The sequence below is a fragment of the Eleginops maclovinus genome, chromosome 13, assembly GCF_036324505.1.
Source record: "Eleginops maclovinus isolate JMC-PN-2008 ecotype Puerto Natales chromosome 13, JC_Emac_rtc_rv5, whole genome shotgun sequence".
NCBI classification, from domain to species: Eukaryota; Metazoa; Chordata; class Actinopteri; order Perciformes; family Eleginopidae; genus Eleginops; species Eleginops maclovinus.
Window position 1 is genome coordinate 11,006,396 of NC_086361.1, and position 26,936 is coordinate 11,033,331.

A 26,936-nucleotide genomic window follows, 5' to 3' on the forward strand; every position below is an offset into this window, starting at 1 on the left:
TGGACTTGGAGGGGATTGTGTCTGCATTTGCTGAGGCCAAGGGCCGCAAGCAGCAGTTTCAGTAGGAAATAAAAAAAATAATAAAGGCTACTTTTCAGTGTATGTTTGACCTCTTTTGTGATTAAAACGCACAGAATTGCGGAAATTTTTTTTTTAAAGGCCCCCAACAACTTCTTTGCCTAGGGCCCCCAAAATCCTAGAAACGGGCCTGAAGGTGTGGTAAAAGCCTGAGTGGGACAGTCGTAGTTTACATAGAACTGATACATTTAAACTGTGAGACAAGAAACCCAAGGTAGTATAAAACGTAGCATTAGGACATATGTAAAATTAAATTAGACACATGATCATTTCTACGATAAGTGCTAACTATTGACTCACTCACTTGTTCGCACATTGAGCCTCTTTCCATGTTCCAGCTGATTTTATTGTACAAAATGTACATTTCCATATAAAAGCCGCCTGCATTCCAGCAGTAGCAAAGCTGGTAATTGGCCTCCCATGGTCCAGTCAACCCCTGGGGTTAGCGTATGTTCTGAAAGTGTTGAAAACACTCTTAAGAGTCTGTTTGCATTTCGCTATGACGCAAACACACAGCTGTAATCGAACACATTTGACTTCTCGTCATTTGGAAGGGAGAAGTACCCCCATAGGTGTGTGTGTGTGTGTTTGTGTGTGTGTGTGTGTGTGTGTGTGTGTGTGTGTGTGTGTGTGTGTGTGTGTGTGTGTGTGTGTGTGTGTGTGTGTGTGTGTGTGCATGTGTGTGTGTGTGTGTGTGTGTGTGTGTGTGTGTGTGTGTGTGTGTGTGTGTGTGTGTGTGTTTGTGTTTGTGTTTGAAAGAGAGAGAGAGGCACACTATACTACACCAGAAATAAATAACAAATAACTTCAGCAAACAACATTATCAGAGACTAGTAAATAAGTTACAAAGTAATATTGCACTGTAATCAGAGTACATCATTATTATTCAGGAATATGATTTGCTACAGACATGTGCTTATTTTAGATCAGACATCCTCATCATTGCTGCTCCCTGTGCTAGTTTCGGAGTGCTCAGTGATTGCTTTAAATATGTATTGACATTCAAGATAAATTCTGCCTCATGAAAAACAGATAAGATGACGGGTAAAGCATTTTAGAGTCCTGTCTTCAGATCTGACACGCTCTGGAAGACAAGAGTTTAATTTTAGCTGCAGGAAATGCTGTGTCACAGCTGAGAACAATGTATGATCTTCAGAGCTCAAATTCTGTTCTCCTTCTCGGATTTGAAACGAGAATCTCGATATTAATATTGTTAATTTCCACACTTTCAATACTAATAACGTGAATATGAAAATATTTGAATATTACACAATACACACTATATTATAAGGGAATTCAATACACTAACAAAACAACACAAACATGGATTTGAGTTTACAGCAGCACCTCTCTGTCACAACAAAAATATGGTTAAATTCAAATGTAATAGTCAAGGCAAAAGTTAAGAAAACCTTTTCTCTGTTCCATTCAACAGCAATGTTTAACACAGCGCACAATCTTCTTCAACAGATCCAGTTCCACCAGTCATTATGGATTTTATAATGCTCTATTCAGTTTCAATTTTCTCTGAACAGCTTAAGAAAAGATGCAAACATCTACAATTCTATGGCAAACTCTATCTGTTGATGAGAACAGTTTGATGATATTAAAATCTCCAAAACAACTGCTAAATGGACATTGTGATGAGAAATGATTGCTGCTTCCAAGTCTTATTGCTCGAATGGTCTTTCTTGGTTCTTCAGTTGTGTCCATTCCTGAAAAACATTACATTATATAATATCAAAGGGACTTGAATCTGTTTGAAGGATCAGGGAGTGCTTCTGTGTTTGCTTGTTGACAAGTTGCAGTTATACAAGTTTAAAGACATTGACCTAAATCCATGATCAAATCCATTAATTGTTCAACTTCCTCTCTAATTGCTGCTTCGGTCTTCGGCAGATAAAATGTCACCTCTCTGTCATACAATTTTAAGCCGACAGCGTGCCAAAAGCAGCAGCATAATAGATTCATGCAGCCAGAGCTACTTTACTTTCCCTGCTCTACTCAGCCATTTCTTCTCTCTTTGTATAACATTGTGTGCTCTCCAGATTATCCATGACTCTTACAGGAATAAGATGCAGGTTTCTTATTTTCTGTAAAGCTTGCTTTCATAACAATCATGACCTTTTTCTGAAAAATAAAACATCTATTAAAATCCAGAAACGGTTTTTCAGTGAACAGGCCGATGAAATTATTTTATCTCTCACCCCTCCACAGGAGATCAGAGCACATAGTCACTTAGAGTGGGATACTGTTGAAAATGGTAGAGATGTATGGTTTAAAGGCAAAAACAACATTGAAATTACCTCTACAAATCTTTTAAAAAGTTAATCCTCCCAAATATTCATGCATTATACCACTCTTAATTAAAGGAGGAACCTTGTTACTGCTCTACACTTGCTAATTATAATAATTTGATGTACTGCTGACAATCATTAAAAAGACATTGCTGCCTGTGGAAAGAAATAACGTTGACTCTATCTGTTCTTTCACTTCTCTTTGGGAGATTAAAGAACTCCTCATCTTTACCCGTCTAGAGGATTAGCATCCGTTGTTTCTATAGCAACAGCCTTCAATTAAGAGACATGCAAGACCTTGCTGTTACTGCCAGCAAGGTGCTAATTGATACTGGATTTCATGTAGGGAAGGGTGGGGGGGTTGAGATGAGAAATAGAAGCGAGATTGTGTGTGTGTGTGTGTGTGTGTGTGTGTGTGTGTGTGTGTGTGTGTGTGTGTGTGTGTGTGTGTGTGTGTGTGTCTGTGTGTGTCTGTCTGTGTGTGTGTGTTGGATGGTGGGGGGTGGTTAGTCATTGACAGCTTTAGGATGTTATTAGCATTGGGACCCTGTGTTTTTCACACATACACACACACACACTGCATCTGCAGTTACTTATTATTGTGATTTTAATTAGATGGGATCTGTGAAAGGCTGATGAGGAGGAAGGCTGTATTCTTATAATATCAAATAAGCAGTGATGTACACTTCTTTATAGTTACATTCAAACTTAAAAATGTTTCTTATTCAGCATTATCGTTTTTAATGTTAACACGAATGATAAAATAAAACTATCTGTGAATTTAAACATGACGGAAATGTTTCCCCTGTACCTGTCTTTCAATTATTACACTAATCTGCAAATACTAAAATCGAGGGGTCACAGTGGCTTATTTAAAAAAAAAGTCAACATTAGTTTTGTGATGAGTCATGAGGATGCAGGATGTGCAGACTGCAATGATGCCTTTTTGTGTGACAATAAATGAGCACCAAATGTTTGACAAACAAAATAAAAAAATAAAAAGGAGAATAATATGCATACCATGTGAAGTGGTAACCATGATGTAATGCAGTTGAAAATGGCACGTAGAGTAAAGCACACTATGGCACACAACGCAGTCTGCACTCCAGACGACCTCACAAAATGAGCAGTGCTGCACAAATGGATGATGTAAATCTCTTTTTTCTAATGCCTTGCAGCAAAACTGAAGCACATTGGTTTAATTAAAATGAAGAACAAGAACTGATTATATGTAGAAGAAAGAAAGCAGTTCTGCAGACAAAGCAGACACAACTAAATTTAAACAGTTGACACCATATTATTTTTAAAGAGGTTCGAATCATATTCTGGTCCCTGTCAAATGTGTTTGTTTTCTCATTACTCAACTTCACAAGTCTTCTTTTCTGTAATGATTTGCCTCCTTGCGAGGCATGAAAATAGAACAAAGGAGAATTGCACTTTCATCATCTTAAGAGATTGCTGTTTTGTACCTGCAAATCACGTCTATATTTAGTGAGCGAAGTGTTTGCCAGAGGCTTTAATGTGGCAGGGGTTCAAAATCCAATTCTCTATTTCTGTCTCTCTTGCTGCATATTCCTATGTGAGATTCAAAGTTTGAGTTCATCTTTATCAAGTGTTTATGCAATTGGTGGACAGAATCCAATTCTTTTCCTTAACTTCGATTTAGTATTTTCAGTTTGTTTGATGGAGATTTTATTTCTGAACTTTTATTTTTAGGTGTTGCTTTGTGTTTTTTTCGGGATTTAGATAGTTATTTGTCAGGGAATCAGGTGATTGCAAAATGTCAGAGATTACAAGATTTAACGTTGTTTTTGCCCATTATAATGAGTCTATGCTCAAATACTCAAGCACCACATTCTTTATGTTGTATAGTTTTGTTTTTATTAGAAATAAGTCACATTCATTTTGTGCTGTGAAAACTGTACACATACAGTAGGTAAAACAGAACATAATAAACAAAGTAGTGACTTGGTAATACAAATGGGAATTGAATACAGGTAACTCGAGGTATGAATCGGGCTGAGGGTTGGACATAGAAATTTGGCTGGTAGTACATACTAGTGAGTTACTGACAAGGTTATCAAAAACACACTGTTACAGAAGACATGAGGTTCAATTACCCGTCGCTACATAGCGGAGAGTAATCACAAATATCCTGAAGCACAGTTTGGAGATATTCATACGCTATAATTCTTTCTATATAATGTTTGCTTTATAGAAGTACAATTATCTACCTGTCACAAAGAACTCCAAATATGGAGTCTTGCACTAACAAATCTCTAGTGAATAAATTCTTTGAATTACTAATACAGATTTGTTATACAATATATCTCATAAAGCATTATATGCCCTGTAAATATGAGGAAGATGGTATAAAAGTGTTGAAACATCGGTAAGAAAAAATACTGCCTAAATCATTATATCGGTCTTGCTTGAGCATCAAGCGCCCATCATATTGCACTATATCATACTGATGGCTGAAAACACAAATGTGTTAAAAGTCTAGAGGACCTGGCGCTGCACTGGAAGTCAAATCAGCGCCAGGAGCCTCTGCTCGGTCCAATAGTCCTACAAGGCTGAGAAACAAAAGGGCAATGGTGAAAGGTCTCGCTGACCCCGTCAATCCACATGTACGACATGGAAGAGCCTGCGTCTTGTGCCGGTCTAAGAGGGGAAGTACTCCCCCCCCTAACCTCACATTTCCACCCAGCTTTTCTCCAGGGTGCACTGCTCTTCCTGTGTGAGAGTCTGTGTTGATCCTGGTGCTGGTGGTTTGTATTGAAGCAGAATGCTGAAGAAACCAGGACATTTCGGGTATTCAATCACCTCCATCACCACTCATATGTTTGTCCCAATGCAGTCCATATGGGCTCACTACACATTAAAGATGCATTGAATCTTTTATTTTGGAGCCAAATGTTGTCAAAACAATAGAACTTGTGCCTGACTGTCATGAGGGGATGACAAATCTAAATATAAGCTATAAGCTATAAGCTCAATATTGACATAACACTGACAATAATCATCGGACTAATAATAACCATGGTGATAATAGTAGTGAGAAGCTCTATCAGTGTGATTAAGCCTGCTCTCCAGTAGAAGAGTTTTATTCTCAGTACAGAGTCTCATTTAGGCTGTATGAAGAAGTTCCAGGTGTGAAACAGCACAAGGAAAACAGAAAAATTGAAAAAAAATATATATATGTGAGCCCATTTAAGTGCTGAGTGTTGGACTCCAAGCATGAAATCGGTCCCTTTGCTCTCCTTCCTTGTCCTGTTTTGGAAGGTAACTTGGCTGGAAGAGGAGCAGCCAAGAGTTTACGGTTGTTCCTCCCAAGAAGCGGGGAAGAAGGCCCCGTATTATATTATCTCTTTCTCTCTACAGCTGAGTTGAAGGAAAAAAGAAGCACAGACATGTCGACCACATCTTCTGAACCAGGGCTGAAGAATCAAGCAAATTCCGAGTGAGGCGTTAATGGAACCACAGCCAGTCCTGGTCCATGGAAACCACTGACTGCTCCACTAACCCTTTGACCTTCAGAGCACTCTGACACGAGATGCTTTAAGTCCACACAGAGAAGCTACATTTAACATCCCATTACCACAGACACAGCCACTCCTCCATCACTCTTTCCCTTCCTTCCTTCCTGCTCAGGTTGAGGGTTTGAAGACATTGATTCTGGGACCTACTTTTTCACATTCTCCCATTGGTGGGTTTCTATCCATACAGGATCCCATTCCTAAACCAAAAAGGTAAACGAGGTGAAATCAGGTGGCTTCTCTAGCCCCCCTCCTCCCCCTCAGACCTCCGTCTGCAGGTCGATGATGTCCTGCCCCACCAGAGGGATGGTGGTGCCGGCTTTCTCCCACTCCACAGAGTGCAGCTCCAGAGGCGAGGCGGCTAAGGGCTCAAGGTCTTTACGCACCCATGCGGGGGGCGACTGCTGTATCCCCCTGACTCCCTCCCATGGCCTCTCCAGAGGACCCTGCTGTTTGTCCTGATGAGGAAAAAAGAGATGGAACTTTAACACTGGTGTCATCAGCCCTGAGCAGATTCCTGATTAAATTAACAAATGAAATGGACGTCATTACATCAGAGGTGATATTTGTAATAATGAAAGTCATGCTGTTAATGAGGGGAAATGATTTCTCCCCGAGGCAAGTGTAATATCTGATTGTGTGTCTGGTTTAACAGGCAGTATAATTTTGTGACTGTGAGTTTGTAAATAAACACTCACACTGTGGTTCGTTTTGTCACTTCCTCCTGAAGACACACTCCATCTCACAGACTGTAAGAAGGAAGGAAGAAAAAAATCCTTAATCAAATGACCTCAAAATAACGACAACCATAGTCAATACACATCACTGGTTGTTTTATAAGGTCCTTCTACCATTAAATAATCTCTTTTAGCATTATAAATGGCCTCTTTTGTTTCCCATGTTTGGGTCTGCATTTCCTGAAAATGAATGTCTATGGAAATGGATGACGAGCAAAATATCATGATATGTTACCTTGCTGTCAGAAGCAGGAGACTCCCTGTCTTTTTCAGCATGATGTAGCTTCCTATTAAGGTCCTGGAACATGTTCTGGTGGCGTTTCTTTGTGTGCATTATTTTCTAGGGAAGACAAAAAAAACAACACTTTAGTCTCAAAATATAAAGTTTCAGTTAACTTAATATACAAAAACGGTATTTACAATGTTTTCAAAAGCCAGATTCCAAAAATATTTACCTCAAAGTCCAACTCAGCATAACGTGATTTCTGTCTCTGCAAAGATAAAGAAGGACAAAGAAAGTTGGTTTAGTTTCAAATGCATACTAGAAACACTGCACAAGAATGCAACAAACACATTTTCTTTAAGAGGTCCCACAACTGAATCTTCTCTTACCTCCAAGGAACTCATGGACAGTGTGGAAATGGTCTCACTCTTGGACATCATGGAGTTCATGGACTCAAAGGTGTTTTCCAAGCTGCTGTGGGTGATGTGAGACTCACTGGACATGTTGTGGATGTTCTGGATGGGCGAGTCTCGCTCAGAATATGACACGCTGACCTGATCCATGGGGATGGACTTCATCCCGAAGGCAGCCTGGGGCTCCGCAAAGGGTCCGCTGAGGTGCATCAGTCTGGCCTGTGGCAGCTGCTCAACGCTGATGTTGTATTTTGTCGGGTCATCCTTGGGCTTGACCCTCAGGGTGGAGGTTGTGTTGGGCATGAGGACATAGCTGCTGCCGTCTGAGATGCTGCCCTCGGCTTGAGCCCGAGCGAGATCGGCGTCCAGCTGATGGAAAAGCTCCCCCTCGCAGACGTACACTGGTTTCCCACAGGATGGGTCGACTCCCCCAGTGAGACGGCTCTTCTCTCTCTTCAGGGTGAGAGTGTGGCTGGAGTATTCGGGAACAGCCTGCATGTGGCTCTTACTAGGGTTGGATGGTAGGGTGTGGAAGTTGGATCCCATGGGAAGAGACATCTGAGGAGGAGGCATCTTCTCTTCAGAGGAGCTCATCATTCCTTTTTAGGAAACAATGTAAGAAAGAGTTAAAAAAAAACATGCCATGTCTGAAAATGGGATTTACTAAATATATGTTGTCTTTTATGCATGATCATATCTTTTAAGTGCAAGGCTCACAAAATTGTAATGCAAATGGAAAAGGTTAAGAGCAAAAAGAAAGAGCTGATGTGAAAGGGGCTCACCTTGTCTGCTGGAATCTCCATCCTTTTCGTTATCAGACTGCTGATAAAAGAATAAAGAAATGTTCTATCAGTGCTTAATGTATGCACATATTCATTTAGGGCTAAAATGCAAGAGGCACTCAAGACATTAAAAAGGCAATAAGCCAAGAAATGTACCATATGCTGGGTGGGGCCATTGTGATGGGAACTGCCAGAGTCTCCATTGCCGTCGTCCTTGCGGTCGACTACTCTGCACTTTACAGCTTCTTGTACCTAATGGACAGAGGGGAAAACTTCAAGAAATTGCATTCAAACCACAGGTTATGTAGAAAAACAACCAATAACAAACAACATTCCTTTTATTTTATTATCTGTCACTTTATCTCATCTAAATGTGTCTTCCTTACCTCTCTGCGCAGGATGCAGTGAACCATGACAATAATGAAGCCCTCCAGAGAGTCGAAGACGGCAAAGAGGATCTGGAAGAGGGCGGAGCGGCGGTCGGTGATGGCCAGGACTGCAGACATCCAGGTGAGGGCCAAGAGAGGCAGAACCACGCAGGAGCTCCACAGAGATGCTCTGTAGGGTGAAAAAACGCAGTTTAGTATCTCAATGGCTGGACTTCTGTTTCTCTATGAGCAACACTCTATTCCCTGCTGTTGTTTGATGGTGAGGCTTGATATCAAAGCACATCATCAATATACCTGTAATGGCACTGATGAGGGCAATAAGCGTAATACTCTGGTGTATGGAGAAGATCAATAAGACCTACCCGGCTCTCTCCTTCAGTTTCACATCGGTGATGCCGTCCTTGGATACCAGCTTGTTGAAGACCAGAATACCAATGACCATGTTCACCTGTTTTGAAAAGAAAAGCAATGGATGAGACAATGTAATAATAGGTAATGCATTTACGAGCAAAATATGTATTTGATGGATTGGGGTGGCAAAGTCAAAATACGTACCAAAACAACAGCTGCAGCAGGCCCAACAAAGGAGTACAGGAGTCCGCCCTCAAGAGACAGCCAGCAGCTATACAAGAGAAGTGAGAATATTAATACTTGAGCTTAGGGGAAGACATTTTAAGGATAAATGCAGAGCAAAGAGAATGCTAAGAAATAGCAGGTTGCAAAGAGACTTACTAGTTGACAGTGCCGTATCCCTTAGCCTTAGTGAAACCCACAGACACAGCCACCACCAGTGCAGGAAGTCCTGCAAGATTAAGAAATAGGGCGAAGAGGGGGGGATAAGGTTAGAGCCTAGGAAGATAAAAAGCTTTGAAAGTGATGCAACAGATGTAGAAAAAAGGAGAGATGGACGAAAAGGAAAATGCTCTTACCCCAGCCTAAGCACAAGAACCGCTTGCGGATAATGCGGTTGCGCAGACGACCAGTGACAGCCATGTAGGACTGCCAAGCTTCTGTCAGCACCCAGCAGAAAGAGGAGAGGAAAAAGAAGTGCAGAAGAGCAGCAACCAGAGTGCACACCACCTGTGAGAGCCCAGGAGGAAGGAAAGAAAGAGTGGAAAGATGAGAAATCTGTGTCAGTTGTGCTGCTACTTAGAAAATCCCCAAGCAGTGAATTACAGAGAGGTTTAAAAGTGAGGGTAGGACTTGCTGGAAGAGTGCCTTACCTTGTTGCGAGCCTGAGTTTGTCCTATGAGAATGAGGGCATTGGAGCATATGATGGAGAGGCAGAAGTTGATGAGGATAACGGAGCGCTCGGAGCGGATATACCTGGAGTTTAAAAAAAGGGAAAAAATCACTTAGGGATGAGTAAATACAGAGAGAAGGCAGAGCACACAGCATATAATGTTTAGAGGCTGTTATGTTGGACTTTGTTGTTAGGGTTACTTACTTCCACACAGAGACGTAGATGATGATGAGGAGCAGCAGGGTGAGAGACGAGACCCCACAGCCAACAATGAGAGTCACGGACGGGAGCAGTGCCTTGTCCATGATCTACAGAGAGGAGACAAGACCAATGCCTGTTAGAGCTTATTACAAAGACACATTCATGCAGACAGGAAACCAGAACTGAGATCCACACAGCCTGTGGGTGTGCGCTATCTGGAAGAGCAGACAGCTCCCTGTAGGCAAACAGTTGAATGGCACAATCAGGACACAGCTCCGGCAAGGTGACCCCAAGGTGAACATGTCAGAAAGATGGAGCGGCAAACTAAACAAATGGTCAGGGTCACTGCGCTCCTCCAGCAAGCTTTTGAGTCAGCAAATGAGGCGAGGAGGATACTGCACATATATCTTTATCCACTAAGCAGAGGGCGGGGGTGTTTAATTCCCAGGGGCCGTTCAGGGGGGTTGCTGTGTTCGGTCATAAGCTTGAGCTGCTACAGCAACCTTGTAATAATTGAAAGACTCCTCCTTCCTTTTTTTGGGGCATTTACTCGCTATATTGGTGTTTTTGTGCCGACCAGCAGCTCCTTTCGCATCCCTGCAGGAGTGAACAGGTGGACCATTATCACCTGTGCATTAATCTGCCGCCACCTGCCCTTCTGATCTCTGACAGCAGCTTAGCGCCTTCTACTGCCAGCGGCCGTGACCGCCCCGTGTTTCAAGCAGCCCTAGCCCCGAACCTCTGGTGGAGGAAACAGAGGAGGGACTGTCCCTGAGGGCAGGCGGGTCACACTGCACACACACATCGGAGCTCCTACACACACCTAACACACCTACAAACCCCCAGCAGCTAATTGTGTGGTTTCACTGTGTCCATAATCCTCGTCTGTCTCACACCTACTCTAGGGGCTTTAATACAGGTATCAGTTAATCCAACACCTCTGATCAAGTTGTCATCGCCACAAAACATGTGAGCTGGATGAAAACCGTGCACATAAGGCGCCCTCATTGACAAATGGTTTGATTATATTTTTGATAAGGTGTTGAGGGAGGGGAAGGTGAGAATGCAAAGTAGTAGAGTGAGAAAATGTCCTGAGATATAATAAATCTGCAGGTATCAAATTAGCACACATCGAGGGGAAAGAAATAGACACCGCTTTGGCCTTCCTTTGATTTATGATAGCCATAAATACTTATATTGCAAGCGTATGTGAAGCATGGCCTACACTACCTCGGCCATTGTTTTTAGTGACTTAAACGATACAATACTGAGCCTTAAAGGAGTGTTTCTCAAATATCTTGTCCTACATACACTTTTCCGATATTCAAGCACAGCTGGCGAAGTCCAGCCTAGGGCAGCCAAAGACTAATTTAGTGTAGCAAATTTGTTTCAAAATCAATCCAACTACACTAGAATCGCCCCAAAACAGATGGCAGATAGCGGAGCGGTGAGCTGTCTTTTTGATTCAGCCCAACCCAGACTTTTGGAAGAGCAAAAGTAACAAGGGCGATAAAGTATGTCTCCTGTATGTATGTCTCCTATCTTCTCAATCTCTATATCTGGGTTGAGCTTGCACCACGGGCCTGAATTTGAAATTCTTACAACCTGTTTGACCTAAATAAAAAGCATATCTTTGACCTGTCTTTAACCAAATATATATAATACCACGTATTCTAATTTTTCAACAAATGTGAAAGAGAAATATGTGCAGAGAAGCTAATAGAGATTTCTTGGTTTAAAAAAAATGAATTAACCTAGCGATCAAGGGCATCTGCTGTACTGACTGTGTGGGCTGCTCCCACTGGAGCATCATGCAGCCAACACACATGATGCTATGGGACTCCTGAAATGAGACCATATCGAATGAGCGCTAAAACACTGCAGTGTGTTTTTTACATATTTCTCGCTTTCTGCCTCTCGCCTCTCCATGGTGTTCCTAATGCGACTCGTAGGAATACGTTATTGAAAATGTCCACGCCACACATCAAAGGATGGCTGGAGAGGCGGGGGGTGCGGGGGGAGGAGAGGAGGAACCATCGTTGCATGACCAGACGTCTGTCTCTCATTGGTCCGCCTCTCTGGCATTTTGATGCTTGCTGCTGTGGCCGAGGAGAAAGGAGGAGGATGAGGAAGAGGAAGAGGGGGGTGGATGTAATCGAGAATTCAGAGATACTGGCAGACTGGAATGATTGGTGCAGTTGCCTTTTACTGTTGTGGGATGTTGAAAAAGGAATGGGGGGGTTATGCAGCCTATAACAAATATGGGAGGCGCTGTTCAGACTGGCAAAAGCAAGACAAATCAAATCTAGCATGTAAACAACAGGTTGGGGGAAATGAGAAAGAGGAGACTCAATGATCTTAGCAGCAGCAAAACACTGCAGTCCAAATTCATGAGCTATTTGGACTCTTCTGTACACTAAATAAAAGTGTACATCTGCATAATGCAGTTTAAAATGTATAATTCCTCAAATAACAAAACATCTGTTGATTATCTTTTGTGTTCAGCAGCAATCAGATACACAGCAGAGAGCGAGAGAAAATGTCCTCTGTCCTGAGGGGCTGTTTAGATTGGGTGTGTGTGTGTTTTCCCCTCAGCATCTCAGTTATCAAAAATCACACAGGCCAAGTTTGCGCTGCAGAAGCCGTTGCCAAGGCAACTGGAGAAGGAGCAGCTCTAGAGGCAACAGTCTACGGGGGGAAATTACACATTGTCTTTGCGCATGAAATACAGCGATGCGTAATGACACATTTTGGCAAATAAAGCATTCGGTGCACACAAGTTCCTAAACACTGACTCTGTTAATTCAACCCTGCATATTTTAGTAAAAAATGCATAATCGGAAATTTAACGCAAAGCCAAAGTCATTATGAGTGATCGGATTTTAAAAAAACGTGCTATCAATGTGCCTTATTTTTTCATGCAAGCAAATACATTTGCTATTTCCCATAGGCGCGATAATATGTATTTGGTCGATAAGCATAAATGCAGCTGGTTGCAAGCAAATAAATTAAATTAAAGCGTTCGTGCAAAATCGACCAGCTAAAATGCAAAACATGGTATTTTCGTTTTGAACACTACATGGATTCAATGCATATCAACACGTTGGTTGGTTATTTCGCTTTAATTTAAATTCTCCGATCCGCGGCACTTGCACGGAGACAAAGAGGTGCGGGCAGGCAGCGCTACAGCAAACCTCTCGAAAACAAGTATTCACCCTGCACCGCATTCATACACTCACTGCACGATCATTTAAGATAGTGTTTGACCACAAATACAATCACATGTTGTTAAAAGACAAAAGACTTACCGAGTCGAAGTTGACGCGCGCTAAAATGGCGAAGGTGGAGAGGCTGTCACACACGCATTTGGTTCTGAATGAATGAACGGGGACCGCTCTGCAGCTCCGAGCAGACCAAGACCCAAGCAGAGAAGAACTGCACAGGGAAGGAGAGGGAAAGGACGGGTTAGGAGGAGAGATCTGACAAATCTCTCATCATGTGAATCTCTTTTGATGGCATTTTTCTTACATATATGATGAACATTTGTTATGTTAGAACATTCTATGTATGGTTGACCCATCAGGATTGCATATTAATTAGCCCAATGCAGATACATACAGTTTTACATTTTATAGAACACTTAAATAGTGAGATATTGGCATCCAGTGTGGTAAAGATATATTGTTTCTTATAACCTGAAGTATTTAGTTGCATCTTAGGAAAGCCTGATTATGGCTTCTCACACTTATGTGATTAATAGCCATCTGCGCCATGATTGATGATGATAGGCCTTCATAAATCTCATTATGAGCATAATATGTATCATTTTTGACATGGGCAATCTTTTCTCAGCAGACATAAGGATTTGGCAACATGTCCCCAGTGCACCGGGGGACAAAGGACAGCGTGTTCCTTCTTTTGTATAAGCAGGGGAATGTGGAGACAATCTAAATTATGACTTCCATATGTTTTCCATATTAAGAACATCTGCACTCCAACTGATTAAGGTTTGTATTTAAGCAATCTAAAACAAAATTAAAGTTATTATTGACATAATGTAGGTATGTTTTCTGTCACAACTATCCTTACTAATAGTGTGCCAAGCCTGATCAGACAGAAACATGGATAAATTACACTACAAGCAGAAAGCAAAATCAATAGGGAGGGCTTTATTGAGGCCATCTTTTAAATGAGATGCACTTTCAGTCTGATGACAAATCAACTTCTACAAATCACTGAATCTACAACATTTTGTTCAGAACTTGTACTGAGATATGCGTTTGTGTGTTAGCAGCATTAACGGCAGATGCTGGCTTGCTCAGAGGAGATGAAGGTAGTGAGCAGCACCCTCAGGCTCTGACTGACTGGTGAATACAGAGGAGCATCCAGCAGGTCCAGCCTGGTGCACAGTGTCATGGATGCTTGGCCGCGGGGCAAACTCATCATGGTAGTTAACTGAAATGGCATCTTAACAGGTTTGGCTGCACCGTTTATTGTGTGTTATGTGCAAGCTGTCATATCATGCAGATGGGCTAAATGTTGCATGATGCAAAGTTAGCAAAAATAAAAACATGTGTGGCTCTGTAATTTGTCCCAAATCTTTTGTCACAAAAAAGCTGCAGCGCCTTTTATCTCTCATTCATCTGGTAAAGTTTATTGGTGGAGATTCTAATGGGGCACTTCCTGTGATCAGACATTTGCAGCTCTGCAGAGCAAGCACTGACCCTAAACTTCCTGCTCTCCAATGTCTCTATCCTGCCCTTAATCACATCTGTAAAAAATGAATCTAATTTGAATAGAGGCACATTTCCCTTATTCCGAATGTATATAAGTTAATTCCATTTTTGCTTTTGCTTTGACTCTAGTTGTTTAGGTTTATGTAAAAAGGGATGGGGGGTATCCAGTTGCTGGTGCATTTTCATTTCTTATCTATTCTCCACAAGTGTATAAATCTATCTAAATGCAAATGGTCCACCTGTGTATTCTTCAGGAGGGCAGAGTGGGCCTGGGGCTGATTGATTCAGGCCAGGCTGCAGAAGCTTGTTTCATAAGTCATTCAAATGCGTCTAAGCATCTTTAAGAAACTCCCACACACCATAGCCATTAAGCCCAGCAGTGACAAGTGGACACAACTTAGAGGTGTAGAAAGGAGAGATGACATTGTCTTTAGTTTGACACTCTGCAGTGTGACCTATAAGGACCCTGCGATGAGTTTACTCACTGATGTATGCAATGAAGTAAGAAGTGATGCCTGTGTATTTTTTTCTCCTCGGGATGTAGTTCATTTTAAGAAATGCAGGGGACGCCTAGATTGAAGAGAAATGTCACTCCACTAGAACCACTGCGGATGTCATTGCCTGTGCTTTATGCAGTAAGTATGTCACACAGCCGAGGGAGGCGTTGTGCTTCCAGATGGGTCAACATGTTCCTTGTCCTTGTCGGAAATGATTGACATGAAAAATGTGTGAAAGATTATTGCTTCCCCTCTGTCTTTGGTAAGGGGGGGCTTGTATATTCGTATGTGACAGATGGATGACTGGAAGGACTTCTGCTACAATAGAGGAGATAAACAACAACAAGCACCTGCTCGGCTTACAAGGCCACTCTGGACAGAAAGTAGATGAGTGACGGGAAGATGCATATTTTAGAAGAAAAACAAATGTCGTCAACACTTACGTTTCGCTTTCGTCCCAGGAGAGGCATGTCTCATTCATGGTGCCCTGCAAAAAAGAGAGGGCAGATGGATAAGTCAGTGTCAGAGTCTATGCAGAAAAGGGAAAAATGTAGGTTGGGATGCCATGCTAAAAACGTGTGAGATGCAACAGCTTGCTGCCAGTCACCTGCCCACATTTCCCGCCACCCTCCCCGATAACGCATGCACAAAACTTTAAAAAAGCTTCTTATCAGCTGCAGGGACTAATTACTGTGCATGATTTATCCTCATCCTCACCAGATGACCGTTAGGTTCAACTGTGATATTTGCCGGGTTTGAACCAACACAAGTATCAGTAAAAGTCAAAGTGTCACTGCAAATGTCGGGAAAATGTCAGGCTCTGCGTACCGCGGTGAGCAAACAGCCGGAGGGGGGTTGATATTTTTCGTAAGTCTCCATTAGACTTGGTAACCATTAGGGACTTACATTGTGGAGGTGGGGGAACTCGATCTCAACAGGGGTGGACAGCAGAGCCGGGGTGGGGTTGACAATCACTGTCACCACCTTGGAGTTGAGGAGAGTGGTGTTACTGTGGAGAAAAAGAAAATTACAGTCAGTGTCATCCATATGAAAATGTATTCTTCACTGAATAATGTGGGGTACTGTATCTGCAAGGCCATACAATGAGAAAATGTAACTGAGATAGAACATGGAGGAAAATGAGTAGTGACTGAGGCGCCACCTGGTGACGGCACAGTATATTTCATGCAGGGCCAGATGCATATATGAATATAAAAGCAGAGAAATTGTATTACCTCTGGAAGGACAGAATAGAGGCGAGGTTTCTGTAGAGGACAATGCCGGTCACAAAAGCATCATTGCCATCTGGAAGGAACAAAATGTCAGCTTAGACTCAAACTCGCAAGTCTGCACATTACATTAATGTTGAAAATGATGTATAAGTGATGTTCAATCTTACCAGCCTGTTCAATGGACAGAGCATCACGGGACACTGAGATCTTCTCCTCAGAGGTCCTGACCCAGTCCAGCATGCCCCTCCAGCCCTTCACAGGGAAGGTAAAGTTTGAGCCTGTGCTTGTCGGGCGCTTGTGGATGCTCATCACTGAGGACAGAAATTGAGAGACAACAGTTTGTTAGTGAACAGCACTTGGAGGTCACAGTTTCTTTTTGTGCACAGTGCTGTTTGAGGAATCATCTAACGCCAAGGACATTTTGGTTTCATGCGTCATATGTGTCTTAGCAGAGTAGTCACTCTCCACTAAATCCTGTGAGAATGTCACCTTCGCTGAGCCTAAGTCACAGAGGGTGAATCCGAGTGTGAATCTACAGTTATTTACAGGGATTGATGGATGATAAGTTTATGCAAAAATATGGTTGCACAACATCTTGTAGATGGCACAAGTAATATGTTTTAACTGATGGACTCGACACTGAGAAAGTGATAACTGATGCATTCAGCTGCTTATATGGACTCAGACTCACAAGCAAGATTAAGACTGATGCACTCTCTGGCTGGAGAGAGGACAAATCATCCTGACTAGATGCGAGCAGAAAGCATCTGGCAGGGGAAATTAGGGCTCACCTAAATTCTCGGTGACTTCGTAAATGTCCTGGAAGCCGCTCATTTGCATACCGATCATGTTCACAGAGTCCTCAACTAGGCGGAGGAACTCCTTAATGTTTGCACCCATCTGGAATAAAGAAACAAAAAAGAAGAGAAAAAAGACAGAGTCAGAAACAGGGAAGATAGGGAAAAGGGCACCGGCTCATTCATTATATGCAATTCACACCATTAGTATAATTGAACCTAGGCAAGGCTGCAATTTATGCCATATGCCCATATCTGGATTTCCTTTTCATATGTCAGTCCAGCTTGTACTTGTTCTTTCAGAGTACTCAGCAGTGGATTGAAAAAATAAGAAAAAAGCTTATTTTTTCCACTGCCTGCTGCTATGCAACCTCAGAACTTCCGTAAGGCCATAAATGGGCAGGCTGTTGATTCATACTCGGGTTTTTTGTCCTCTCACTCGTGGAAGGGAGGGTTGCCTGACTTGCGCGTCTCTGACACAGAACTGCAGCGATGTGGGCGCAAGGTGTGTTCTTGTATGCAATGTGCTGTCTGTGTCACCCTGCAACCGCCATTGGTATGTAGGAAGGCATAGAGAATCACAGATTGCTAAGTGGGCGTAATGATTCTCCCTGATTTAATCTCTCCCTTTCTCTCTTCCCCCTGTCACCTTCAAGTGTTTGCTTTCTCTTGTCGCAGTGGCCTTGGTATATCACAATACAGTTTTCAAATATGTGTTAACCCTCTGCACTCACAGGAAAATAAATTTGTAATTGAAAAGAGTACATCAACAGGTGGTCAAAGTTCTATTTAGTCTCTTGATGGCTTTAGTTGCACAGATCATTTTAGCTCTTGGCGTCATACCGTTACTCTGTCCTCATGCAGTGTGTGGGTGAGTGAAAGGGCATTTGGGAGTGTAAATCAGTGCATCACTCATTGATATTATAACTCGCCCCTCTCATTTTCACACTAACTTCCCAAACAGACCCTGACAACTATGTCCCTGAATGTGTCCTGCATATACTCATCGCATCACAGGAACATTAACATAACATCATTCTCTTCCTTGATAATACTCACACACACACACACACACACACACACACACACACACACACACACACACACACACACACACACACACACACACACACACACACACACACACACACACACACACACACACACACACACACACACACACACACACACACACACACACACACACACACACACACACACACACACACACACAAACACCCTTATCACGTACCAGCTGTGCCTCTTCCCATTTGTCGCGATGTTCCTCCTTCAGTAAGTTGCTGATTGTCTGGACGTAGTTCTGCAGATCACATAAAGGAGGCAGGGTGTAAGAAGATACAAAATCCAGCTCAGTTATTAACACATTTTGTTGAGAGGAGAATGTGTTGCTTTATATTATTCTTTAATCTGTAATTATGTCAGCTTACCTCAACATCAGCATTGCTCAACCTCAGTCTGGTTCCCTTGTACAGTTCAGTGGTGTTCCTCAGGATTTCCATGACGGCTACCAAGTCACCGCTGTACCTTGCTCCCTCATCGGAAGAGAATCTTAGGCGTGAAATCACCTCAGCTACCCCGTCCACGCTCTGCCCGATCTGCGCTTTGGTTTTGTAGTCCCTTGACTGCAGAAGAAGAGTGGACAGGTTAATGTGAATCTCTGCTATTTACTGGTTTTACTTCACCACTGGAAGCTTAGATGAGGCATTGGATTTGAGGCTTATTAGGATGGGCTTACCAGCATTTGAATGTTCTCATAGTTCTTGGAGACACACTTGATGTAAGTTGGGCTCTCCCAAAAGGCAAGACCTACAGCGTCCAAGGTGCACCGGCGCAGAATCAGACCTGTTGTAAGAGAATACACACTTTTAGTTGTCACTCTGGGGGATGATAAACAGTCTCACATGTCAGAAGAAAACAGGTAAAACATGTCCTAGCTGTCTCTGTACCTGAGGCGTCAGCAGGGCAGGTAACAGCAGCCATGTCTCCGGCGGGGGTTTTCTTCCACACAACATCACCAGTGTTCTCCTCAGGGCAGATCTCATGGGGCTCTGAAATGAAAGAAGCATAAGTCATCTTTTTCCATACTGAATTGTATGGCAGTGTGGACATTCCTTTGCATTGTAAAGGAGTCACTAACCAGGGCATCTCTTCTCGTTGCAACGCTTCTGCTCTCCCTTTTCACCGGGGCAAGGCTCTCCACCAAAGAAAGGACCTTCACAGACTCTCTGTCTCTGCTGGATTCCACCACCGCAAGTCTTACTGCAGCTGCCCCAAGAAGTCCATGCATGCCAGCGACCATCAACTAAAGACAAAGAACAATTCACACCATGAACCCTGGACTTTGATATGTCTTCTGTCTTTTTTTGGGGATAGGGACTGTTAAACATGTGCATTTGGTTTCTTTTCCTACCAGGGCATTCTTTCAGGAAGCAGTTGGCTGACTCTTTCCAGCTGCCGTGGCACTCAGAGCCCCCATAGGATGGCCCGTTGCACTCCCTAATTCTCTGCATGGTGCCGTTGGAGCAAGAAGCAGTGCATGAACTCCAGCCTGACCAATCATTCCAGGATCCGTCCACTAGAGGGAAGCAGAGTATACACCAAAAACTTACAGCAAGCGTAGCGACAAGATCTCAGGCTGCCGGCATCATGTCATACTCACTGATGCTTTAGCATCGTACATGACCTAGTAGAGCTGAGTTTAAGTGCATTAAACGTTTGAGTTTGGCTATCATACAGCAGGAATGTAAGTCTACTAGATCAACTGCCTTAAACTAAAATCAAGTTTCTGTCTTTAGGGCTCAGTTGCACTTGACTTAGCTGAGACCATTTTCTAATATTTAAGTTAAATAATACTCAAAAAAATCAATTAATAAAATCAAAAATGAGAATAAAAAACATTGAAAGCAAAACACTTTTTATATTTAATACTTTTTCATTCAGTTATTCATTTTTTTTCACTTTTGCTACCAAATTTTGCTCAGTGAAATTACAAATAAAGATGACTACATTTTTTAAGGCGAGTCTTCTTATTTCAAATGAAAAGTGCAATCATCTCAGTTATGACTTTGATTGATGATTGATTTTCCTCCCATAATTTAGATGTGCATCTGCTGATAAGTAAATGTTCTACAGATGATAGAGAAATCACCTTTTAAACACACATAAAGGAGAGGAAAAAAGTGTCAAAAACGAACTCATTAAACTGCTGCTGTGACTTCAAAATGAGTGAAATCCTTTCAGCAAAGGAGTAGGTGGCAAAACTCTAAAGCTTATATTATATTGAGTGACCATGAGTACATCATGAGTCACCTGCGGTAATGATAAAGCCACTGACTAATGCCCACAGAAGCTTTTATTCTGCCTATGAGTCAGAAGTAATGTCAACCTGCCATTGCAGTTGTTGTTTCTGATGGTGGGGACGCCAGGGAGATTAATCATCTGTTATGTATTAATTATTGAGGTGAAGGATCAAGTAAGATAGCCAGGGTCAGTTGTCATTGATTCTTTAACAATTGTAGTAAATTAAGCTATGATTAGTGTTTGTATTTTTTTTACTTAATGTGATATAGGTTTTAATTCCTTTTTTTTCAGGCATTATACTGTTTCTCATCAGATCAATTATAGGAATAAAAAGATCTCTGACTCACCGGGGCAGACAGCGATGTTGCAGAACTTGGTTTGTCTTGTGGGGCCGCGGCAAGGCTCTCCTCCGTTCTGGGGCTGCTTGCATGTGCGGGAACGTTCACGGTATCCACGGCCGCATGTGGAAGAGCAGAGGCTCCAGGGGGTCCACTCATCCCAGGCACCATCAACTACACAAGGGGAAAACATAGGGATTATTTTGAATTCACTTCAAGCTGCACAATGAAGGCACGCTTTGCAAACTCTCCACTAGGTGGGGCAGTCCCTCACACAACCCCTGTGACATGGTTAAATGCATAGTTTTTCTTAATAATCAATTGAAGCTTAAGCTAAAAAAATGGCTCTCTTACTCACCTGCTTCTCTTTGTCTCTTTGTGACAGGTGTTTGTATAAACCTCCATTGTGCTCACATTACATTCACACTCTTTTCTCGCTCTGTACATTAGAGATGAGAAACCACGCACTCACCGGGGCAGACAGCTGTGTTGTTGCAGGGTCGGTTCTCACGCAGGGGCCCGGTGCACTGGGTGGTGAAGGAGGAAGCAGCACAGATGCGGGTGCGGCTCTGCCAGCCCTCTCCGCAGGTGATTGAACATGCGCTCCAGGGGGACCACTCATCTGTCTTAGAATCTACCATGGAACAAAAAACACATGAATTAGAGGAAGGGGCTCAACACTTAGAAAGTTTAAAAAAGACAGAACTTTTTTGTTTTCTCGTCCACCTTCAGCAACAAGATCTTGCTGTCTCACCTGTTTGGGTTGCAGCAACTCCTTGGTTAGAATCATCAGCATTGTCTCTCTTTAAACCAACGATGGCTCGCAGACCCTGGCTCCTGGTGCGCTGTTTGCCTGAGACAATTAGAAAATGGTATGATTATTACATTGAATCAAAGTCACATGCAGCCTTGTGCTCCTGACTGAATGACAGGCAGGCTTACCAATGCAGGGCTGAGGGTTGCAGGCGCGTCCTTCTTCAACGGTTCCCACGCACACATCCTCCTCGGGCTGGCATGCTCGGCTGCGCACCTGGACACCACCATCGCACTCCTGGCTGCAAACCGACCAGCGGCCCCATGTAGCCCAGCCCTCTGCAGAAGGAAAAAGCAGAGCAGAAATATTGAGCAAATGTTTGAAACTGATTTTGCTGCAAGAAATTACAGCGAACTAGTTGAAGTTAGTATCCCTTTATACTTTTCATAATATATAGAAACACGATTTGAGTATAGTTTGTTAATGTGCAGAGAATTAACTCGTTTGAGATTTAGAAATGTTAATTGTTTGCACTTAATCACTTGGTGGGAACCCGGCAGGTGCGTTGCTATGACATCCACAAGTGCTGCACTTCAATTTCCGCCGCCAGCTGACTGTGAGGTCTTTGTGCTCTTTTCAATCCCCCCTCTCAACCTAATACATGTGCCATCTCCCTTACCAAACCCAGAAATGCCAGCCTTAGACAAATTGGAGAGCCTGGGACATGTGCGCTTCAGAAAGTCTTGCCAATGAGGCCTGAAGTCACACAATTACTCTAACATCTTTGATTTACCTCTCATCACTTGCACAAGATGTGTATTCCTCTGCCCTGCCATACAGACAAACACAAACACTGAGAGATAGCAGGGTTGGAGACCACCTGCAGATATGTGGTTCGCTGGAGGCCTCATCTAGACTAGCTATGTGTCATTACATTACAACAAAGCTTACAAGGGAACACGCTGTTTCTGTTTGTTTCTTTTGAGGTCAGGTGTTCAGACACATCTGCTGAGATTTTTGTTTTTCTTTAACTCTCCTACACACTTTAAAAGGTCAATTCTGGAGGTAAATTGAAAACAAAAGAGTCACAAACTCACTGATAATCTCAGCATCGCGTCCGATGTCTCTGGGAACGGGAAGGCATTTCTCAACGTAGACACCACCTCTGTAGCAGCTTCCTGGCTTCCTCTTTGGGGCCTCCCAGCACTGGCAGGGTGTGTTCATGATGCCACAGGGATAATCGTGGGTGCTACTTGACAGGCACTTCTCCAGCCACTGGCAAAGCATCTGGCAGGCAGGCATACTTGGGTTCCTCTTTCCCACAACCAGAAATTCAGCCTTGAACTCACTAACATCATTCTGCCCCTCCAGCATCTCTACGCCATTTCTCGCAGCCACCTTACGGATCTGCAGGAACTGCTTGCTGGACTCCAGGTAGGTGACGGTGGTGGATGCGTCACACAGCTTGACAACCTCGTCAAAGCTCTCCATGCCCAGGTAGGTGCGAGAGGTCTCGATGAAGGAGTCGAACTGGAACGTCTTGATCTGACGGGGCACGCAGGAGTCAGTTGGCTTGGTGATTTTCATGTAAACGTTGTAGCGGCGAGGATCGGGGTTCTGCAGGGTCCAGGAGCATGGTGTTGAGGGCAGGGTGGTCGTAGAGGAGAATACACCGAAGAAACGACTCTGTTCCAGGGTGGCACAGGTGGCTGATGCTGGTCCAGAGGGGGTGCAGTACGTCAAACCGAAGAAGAGCAGTACAAGGGCCACACAGGGGCCGGTAAGAGCTGACCACGCCATTGGGTCGGCTTGGATGTATGCTTCTGTGATTGCTGGTTCGACAATTTATTTTTCTTTTACTTCTTTGTTGCAAGTAACTGCACTTGTTTTAGAAACCTTGTTGTATCTATGAACGCCTCTGAAGAACTTGTAGGCTTTAGTGCACCAGACAAAGTGTCATGTCTGTATCAATGAGGGTGCTGCACAGAAACAGGGAAAGAAAAAGAGGAAAGCATGTCAGAATGTTCCAATATCTAAATAATAACAACAAAATATACCAGAATACAGGATGAAAGCCTGATCCAAGTGAAATGCATTTAAAAAAACAACAACATTATTCATGAGTTGCATTTTAATTGGACTCATTGTCTAACTGATATTTGTGCATCATGGATTTGCCCTCTGATCAGTTTCATAGTGTTGAGGGCAGATTCAGTGATATGAAATGCACAGTACTTCGAAAAATAATTGCTCAGACACAGCAATTACAGTCCTTCACAACAGGCTGGTATCTCCAAGCTCTTGCTCTTTCCTCCCACACACTGAACTGAGCCGCGCATCATGTGCGTCAGTCTGACGTCCGTAGAAGCATTGCCACTGGCAACCAAAGACGCCTATTAGTTCCACAATTTGTGCAATGCACTCCTCATGCTGAGTGGTAAACAAGAGGAATAGTTCGTCTGTGTCCGTGGCGAGGTGCGATGACATACCCTGCTGTGGCCCCTTAAAGAGCTTTGGGAATATTTCCTGCATTGCATACAAGATCTTTGAGTAATATGAAATATGTTTCCTGAGTGACAAATTAAATTCACTCTTGCATATTAATGCATATAAGATTTAAAGAAGGATGCATGACTAAAACCATAAAACTAATTATGCATTTTGATGCTACTGTGCAGAGGGGCTTGTTGTATTAAAAATGTGTACTTAAGCCACACAATGTATCTTGCAAACATGTTTCACTTCAATTAATCTTGCAGAGAGACCGACTCCTGCCACTGAATAACTAAGCCCTGTCTGGAAGAAAGAAGCAGGGTCAATATCAAGGTATCTGTACCTGACCGGACCCGGCAGATGCTCTTTGGACCACTGAGGAGAGGAGGAAACACCGTTGCTCAGCAACATCATTTACAAACATTCAGGGTTATCCTTCTGCCGTCTCATGTTTTTCATCCTGTTATTTCCCTTGTCACTGTTGAATGTCAGTGCAACAGGTGGAGGACATCATGCTTTGTTTTGAAGGAGGATTTAATTTAAAGCTAAGCAATGAATGCCTGTGTTTCCTGCACATTACAGAAGGGTTAATCAAACGAATAAGGATTAACAGGGATAACGCAGCACAATTGATGCTTACTTTGAGAAGCACCTGCACTTTTCAGATAGCTCATAATTACATTTCTCACATTGCTCCCTTCCTCTCAGCCTCACTCTACCCCTCCCTCCCCTATCCTCCTCTCCGCAGCAAAGACCTCTGCTTTGTGTAGGTGTGTGTCTCTCTCCCACCTCCCAACCACCGGAAGCTCCATGAATGGGCATGTGATGAGGCACACAGTGAATAGAAAGAGGTCCAGCTGTCGTAGGAGAACTCTGTTTATGTGTTGCTCTTTTTCTCTCTCTTCCCACCCTCCCAACCTCTCAGTCCCTTTCTGTCGCTTGTCCATTTGCTGTCGTCATCAACATTTCTGCAAAGCACGCTGCCCAAAAAATGTGTTGTTTGTTGTATTGAGAGAGGGTACCATTTTTGCAGATCAGTGTTAAAAAAAATGTAGAAAACTGCAAAAATGCTATCAATTTATGCTGTCTTGCATGGTTTTGTAGTACACTGTGTCATCACAGAGACATAAATCATACTTGGAGTAACAAGACTATACTGTTAACACAATATGTGCAAGCAAATTATGAGATGCAACATTTTCACTGGCTGCAGATGACTGTCTGCAGTTGGTAAATCATTTGCATGACTAAAGCAAAATAATCTTAGAAATTACATACACAACCTGAATTTACAGAAAGTTAAGACAAACAGATAACTATCCCTCTGATGCAATTACCTCGAAGGCTGACTGATGAGTCGTATGCTTTTTCATCCAGACTGTTAATTGTAACAATTCATTTTCTAATATAATTTAGATTATATGTTTTTTCGTGTATGTGTTTATACATAGAGAAAGATAAATAGAGAGATATCATCGACAATTTCCTGGCCATCATTTTTCCTTTGCAAAATGCTTTCCCTTGTGAATGCAGAAAAAGGTCATCCTTCATCCCCAAATTGCTCACGCTTTCTCTTCTGCAGTGCCCGGAGCAGATACTTGCACATGTGGGCAGGAAGCTGAACCGCTTTGTTGCAAATCCAGGTGATAGCAAAAACTACAAGCAGCAAAACTAAACTGCAGCTTGCAGACAGCAATTCCCTGCATCTTGGGAGAATGTTAACAGAACGTGTGTTTGTTCAGTTTCACAAAAGGATTTCATTAGAAACTATCCCTTGCCAGGTATTTATCTATGTGGTACTACTAAAAGATACAGGACTTATGACTTTAGAGCAGAGCAAATCAAATCCAGTCTGCAAACTGATAGCTGTGCAAGATAGATAAACAGAAGATGCCTGACATGAAACTTGATGGATTTGCACAAATCGATGTATCATGTATTTCAGTGATACATGAACATCAGAATGTGGCAGCCAGTGACCTGTTGCTACAGTCTAACTTATGCTGCTGATCTCATTCCCATTGCCTCACTCAGCTTTACTTTAAGTACTACAGTGTTTGTAGATATGCGCTTGTATGGTGAAAGAACTATCGGGCATATTAAATTAAATCTGGGAAGACATTATTGCGATTAGACAGTTCATATACGCAGAAAACAATGCAATAGATGCACGTTGCTCAGAAGAGCAGAAGCCGATACAGACGAGTTAAAACAGAGAAATCTGCAGGAAAAACCTCTGAAGCTGCAGGACAACATTCATACACATCACTTATTCTCACTTTGTAAGCTCCGGTATTCTGCACTCCAACACACAAACACACAAACTCGTATTCACAGAAAACCGACATTTAGAAGAAAAAGCAAAGAATTAAAAACGTTTGCCTTACCTTGAAAACGTTTCAAGAAAGTTTTGTCAGTGGCTCTCTATCCGGTCGCCCAGGTGTGTTGAAGCTGGGTTCGGGGAAGCAGCTGCTGAGTGTTCACTCAAATGTCTGACGCGACTCGAAGTCTTCAGATTTGGCCAAAACTTTCGCAGTGTTTGACGCCGCTGAAAGGATGCGCCAGGTCCAAGCTCGACCCCAGCCGGGTCGATCCCAAGTTTCAGTGCAGTCCACTCTCACAAGCAAAGAAAAATTGTGACTCTAACCAAACTCCAAAGAGTTTACTACCAACTTTGTTTAGCTGCTAAATCCAGACAAACTGGTGTATAGCGAAGTGACAAATTCGTTGAATCGGAGCTCCAGCAGACAGTCCGTAGAACCAAACGCTGTGGTATCGCTTGTCTTTTCTTGCTAAGCTCCAGAAAAAGTGTTGGTAATTCTACTCCCGGCTTCGGAGTCTTCTTGCTTGTGGTCTTTGCACTGCA

The 26,936-nt window shown here is 42.8% G+C and overlaps 1 protein-coding gene across 1 annotated transcript; it reads right to left on the minus strand.

Moving 5' to 3' along the window:
* Nucleotides 1–4,252: 4,252 nt before the first annotated feature.
* Nucleotides 4,253–26,936, minus strand: LOC134874406 (adhesion G protein-coupled receptor B1-like). Its single transcript, XM_063898397.1, has 32 exons — nucleotides 26,458–26,936; nucleotides 22,675–23,556; nucleotides 21,766–21,915; nucleotides 21,578–21,676; nucleotides 21,296–21,457; nucleotides 20,833–20,997; nucleotides 19,596–19,760; nucleotides 19,323–19,487; nucleotides 19,132–19,233; nucleotides 18,921–19,027; nucleotides 18,613–18,807; nucleotides 18,417–18,485; nucleotides 17,159–17,267; nucleotides 16,535–16,678; nucleotides 16,371–16,440; nucleotides 16,042–16,144; nucleotides 15,579–15,622; nucleotides 13,211–13,337; nucleotides 9,906–10,009; nucleotides 9,682–9,784; nucleotides 9,388–9,538; nucleotides 9,191–9,260; nucleotides 9,014–9,080; nucleotides 8,821–8,906; nucleotides 8,456–8,627; nucleotides 8,226–8,321; nucleotides 8,070–8,109; nucleotides 7,264–7,886; nucleotides 7,107–7,142; nucleotides 6,887–6,991; nucleotides 6,613–6,663; nucleotides 4,253–6,372 (listed from the first exon to the last, which is right to left on the minus strand). Exons 2-32 carry the CDS (start codon nucleotides 23,375–23,377, stop codon nucleotides 6,175–6,177), a joined length of 4,581 nt encoding a protein of 1,526 aa, XP_063754467.1. The 5' UTR covers nucleotides 23,378–23,556; nucleotides 26,458–26,936; the 3' UTR covers nucleotides 4,253–6,174.

Bases quoted from the DNA above. Each gene is read 5' to 3' on its own strand.
- LOC134874406 (XM_063898397.1), bottom strand. From the start codon at position 23,377: ATGGCGTGGTCAGCTCTTACCGGCCCCTGTGTGGCCCTTGTACTGCTC. The intron at 16,441-16,534 runs GTAAGATTGAAC...TGTTCCTTCCAG, and splicing joins TCTGTCCATTGAACAGGCTG to ATGGCAATGATGCTTTTGTG. The intron at 8,907-9,013 runs GTACGTATTTTG...TTTTCAAAACAG, and splicing joins CTGCTGCAGCTGTTGTTTTG to GTGAACATGGTCATTGGTAT.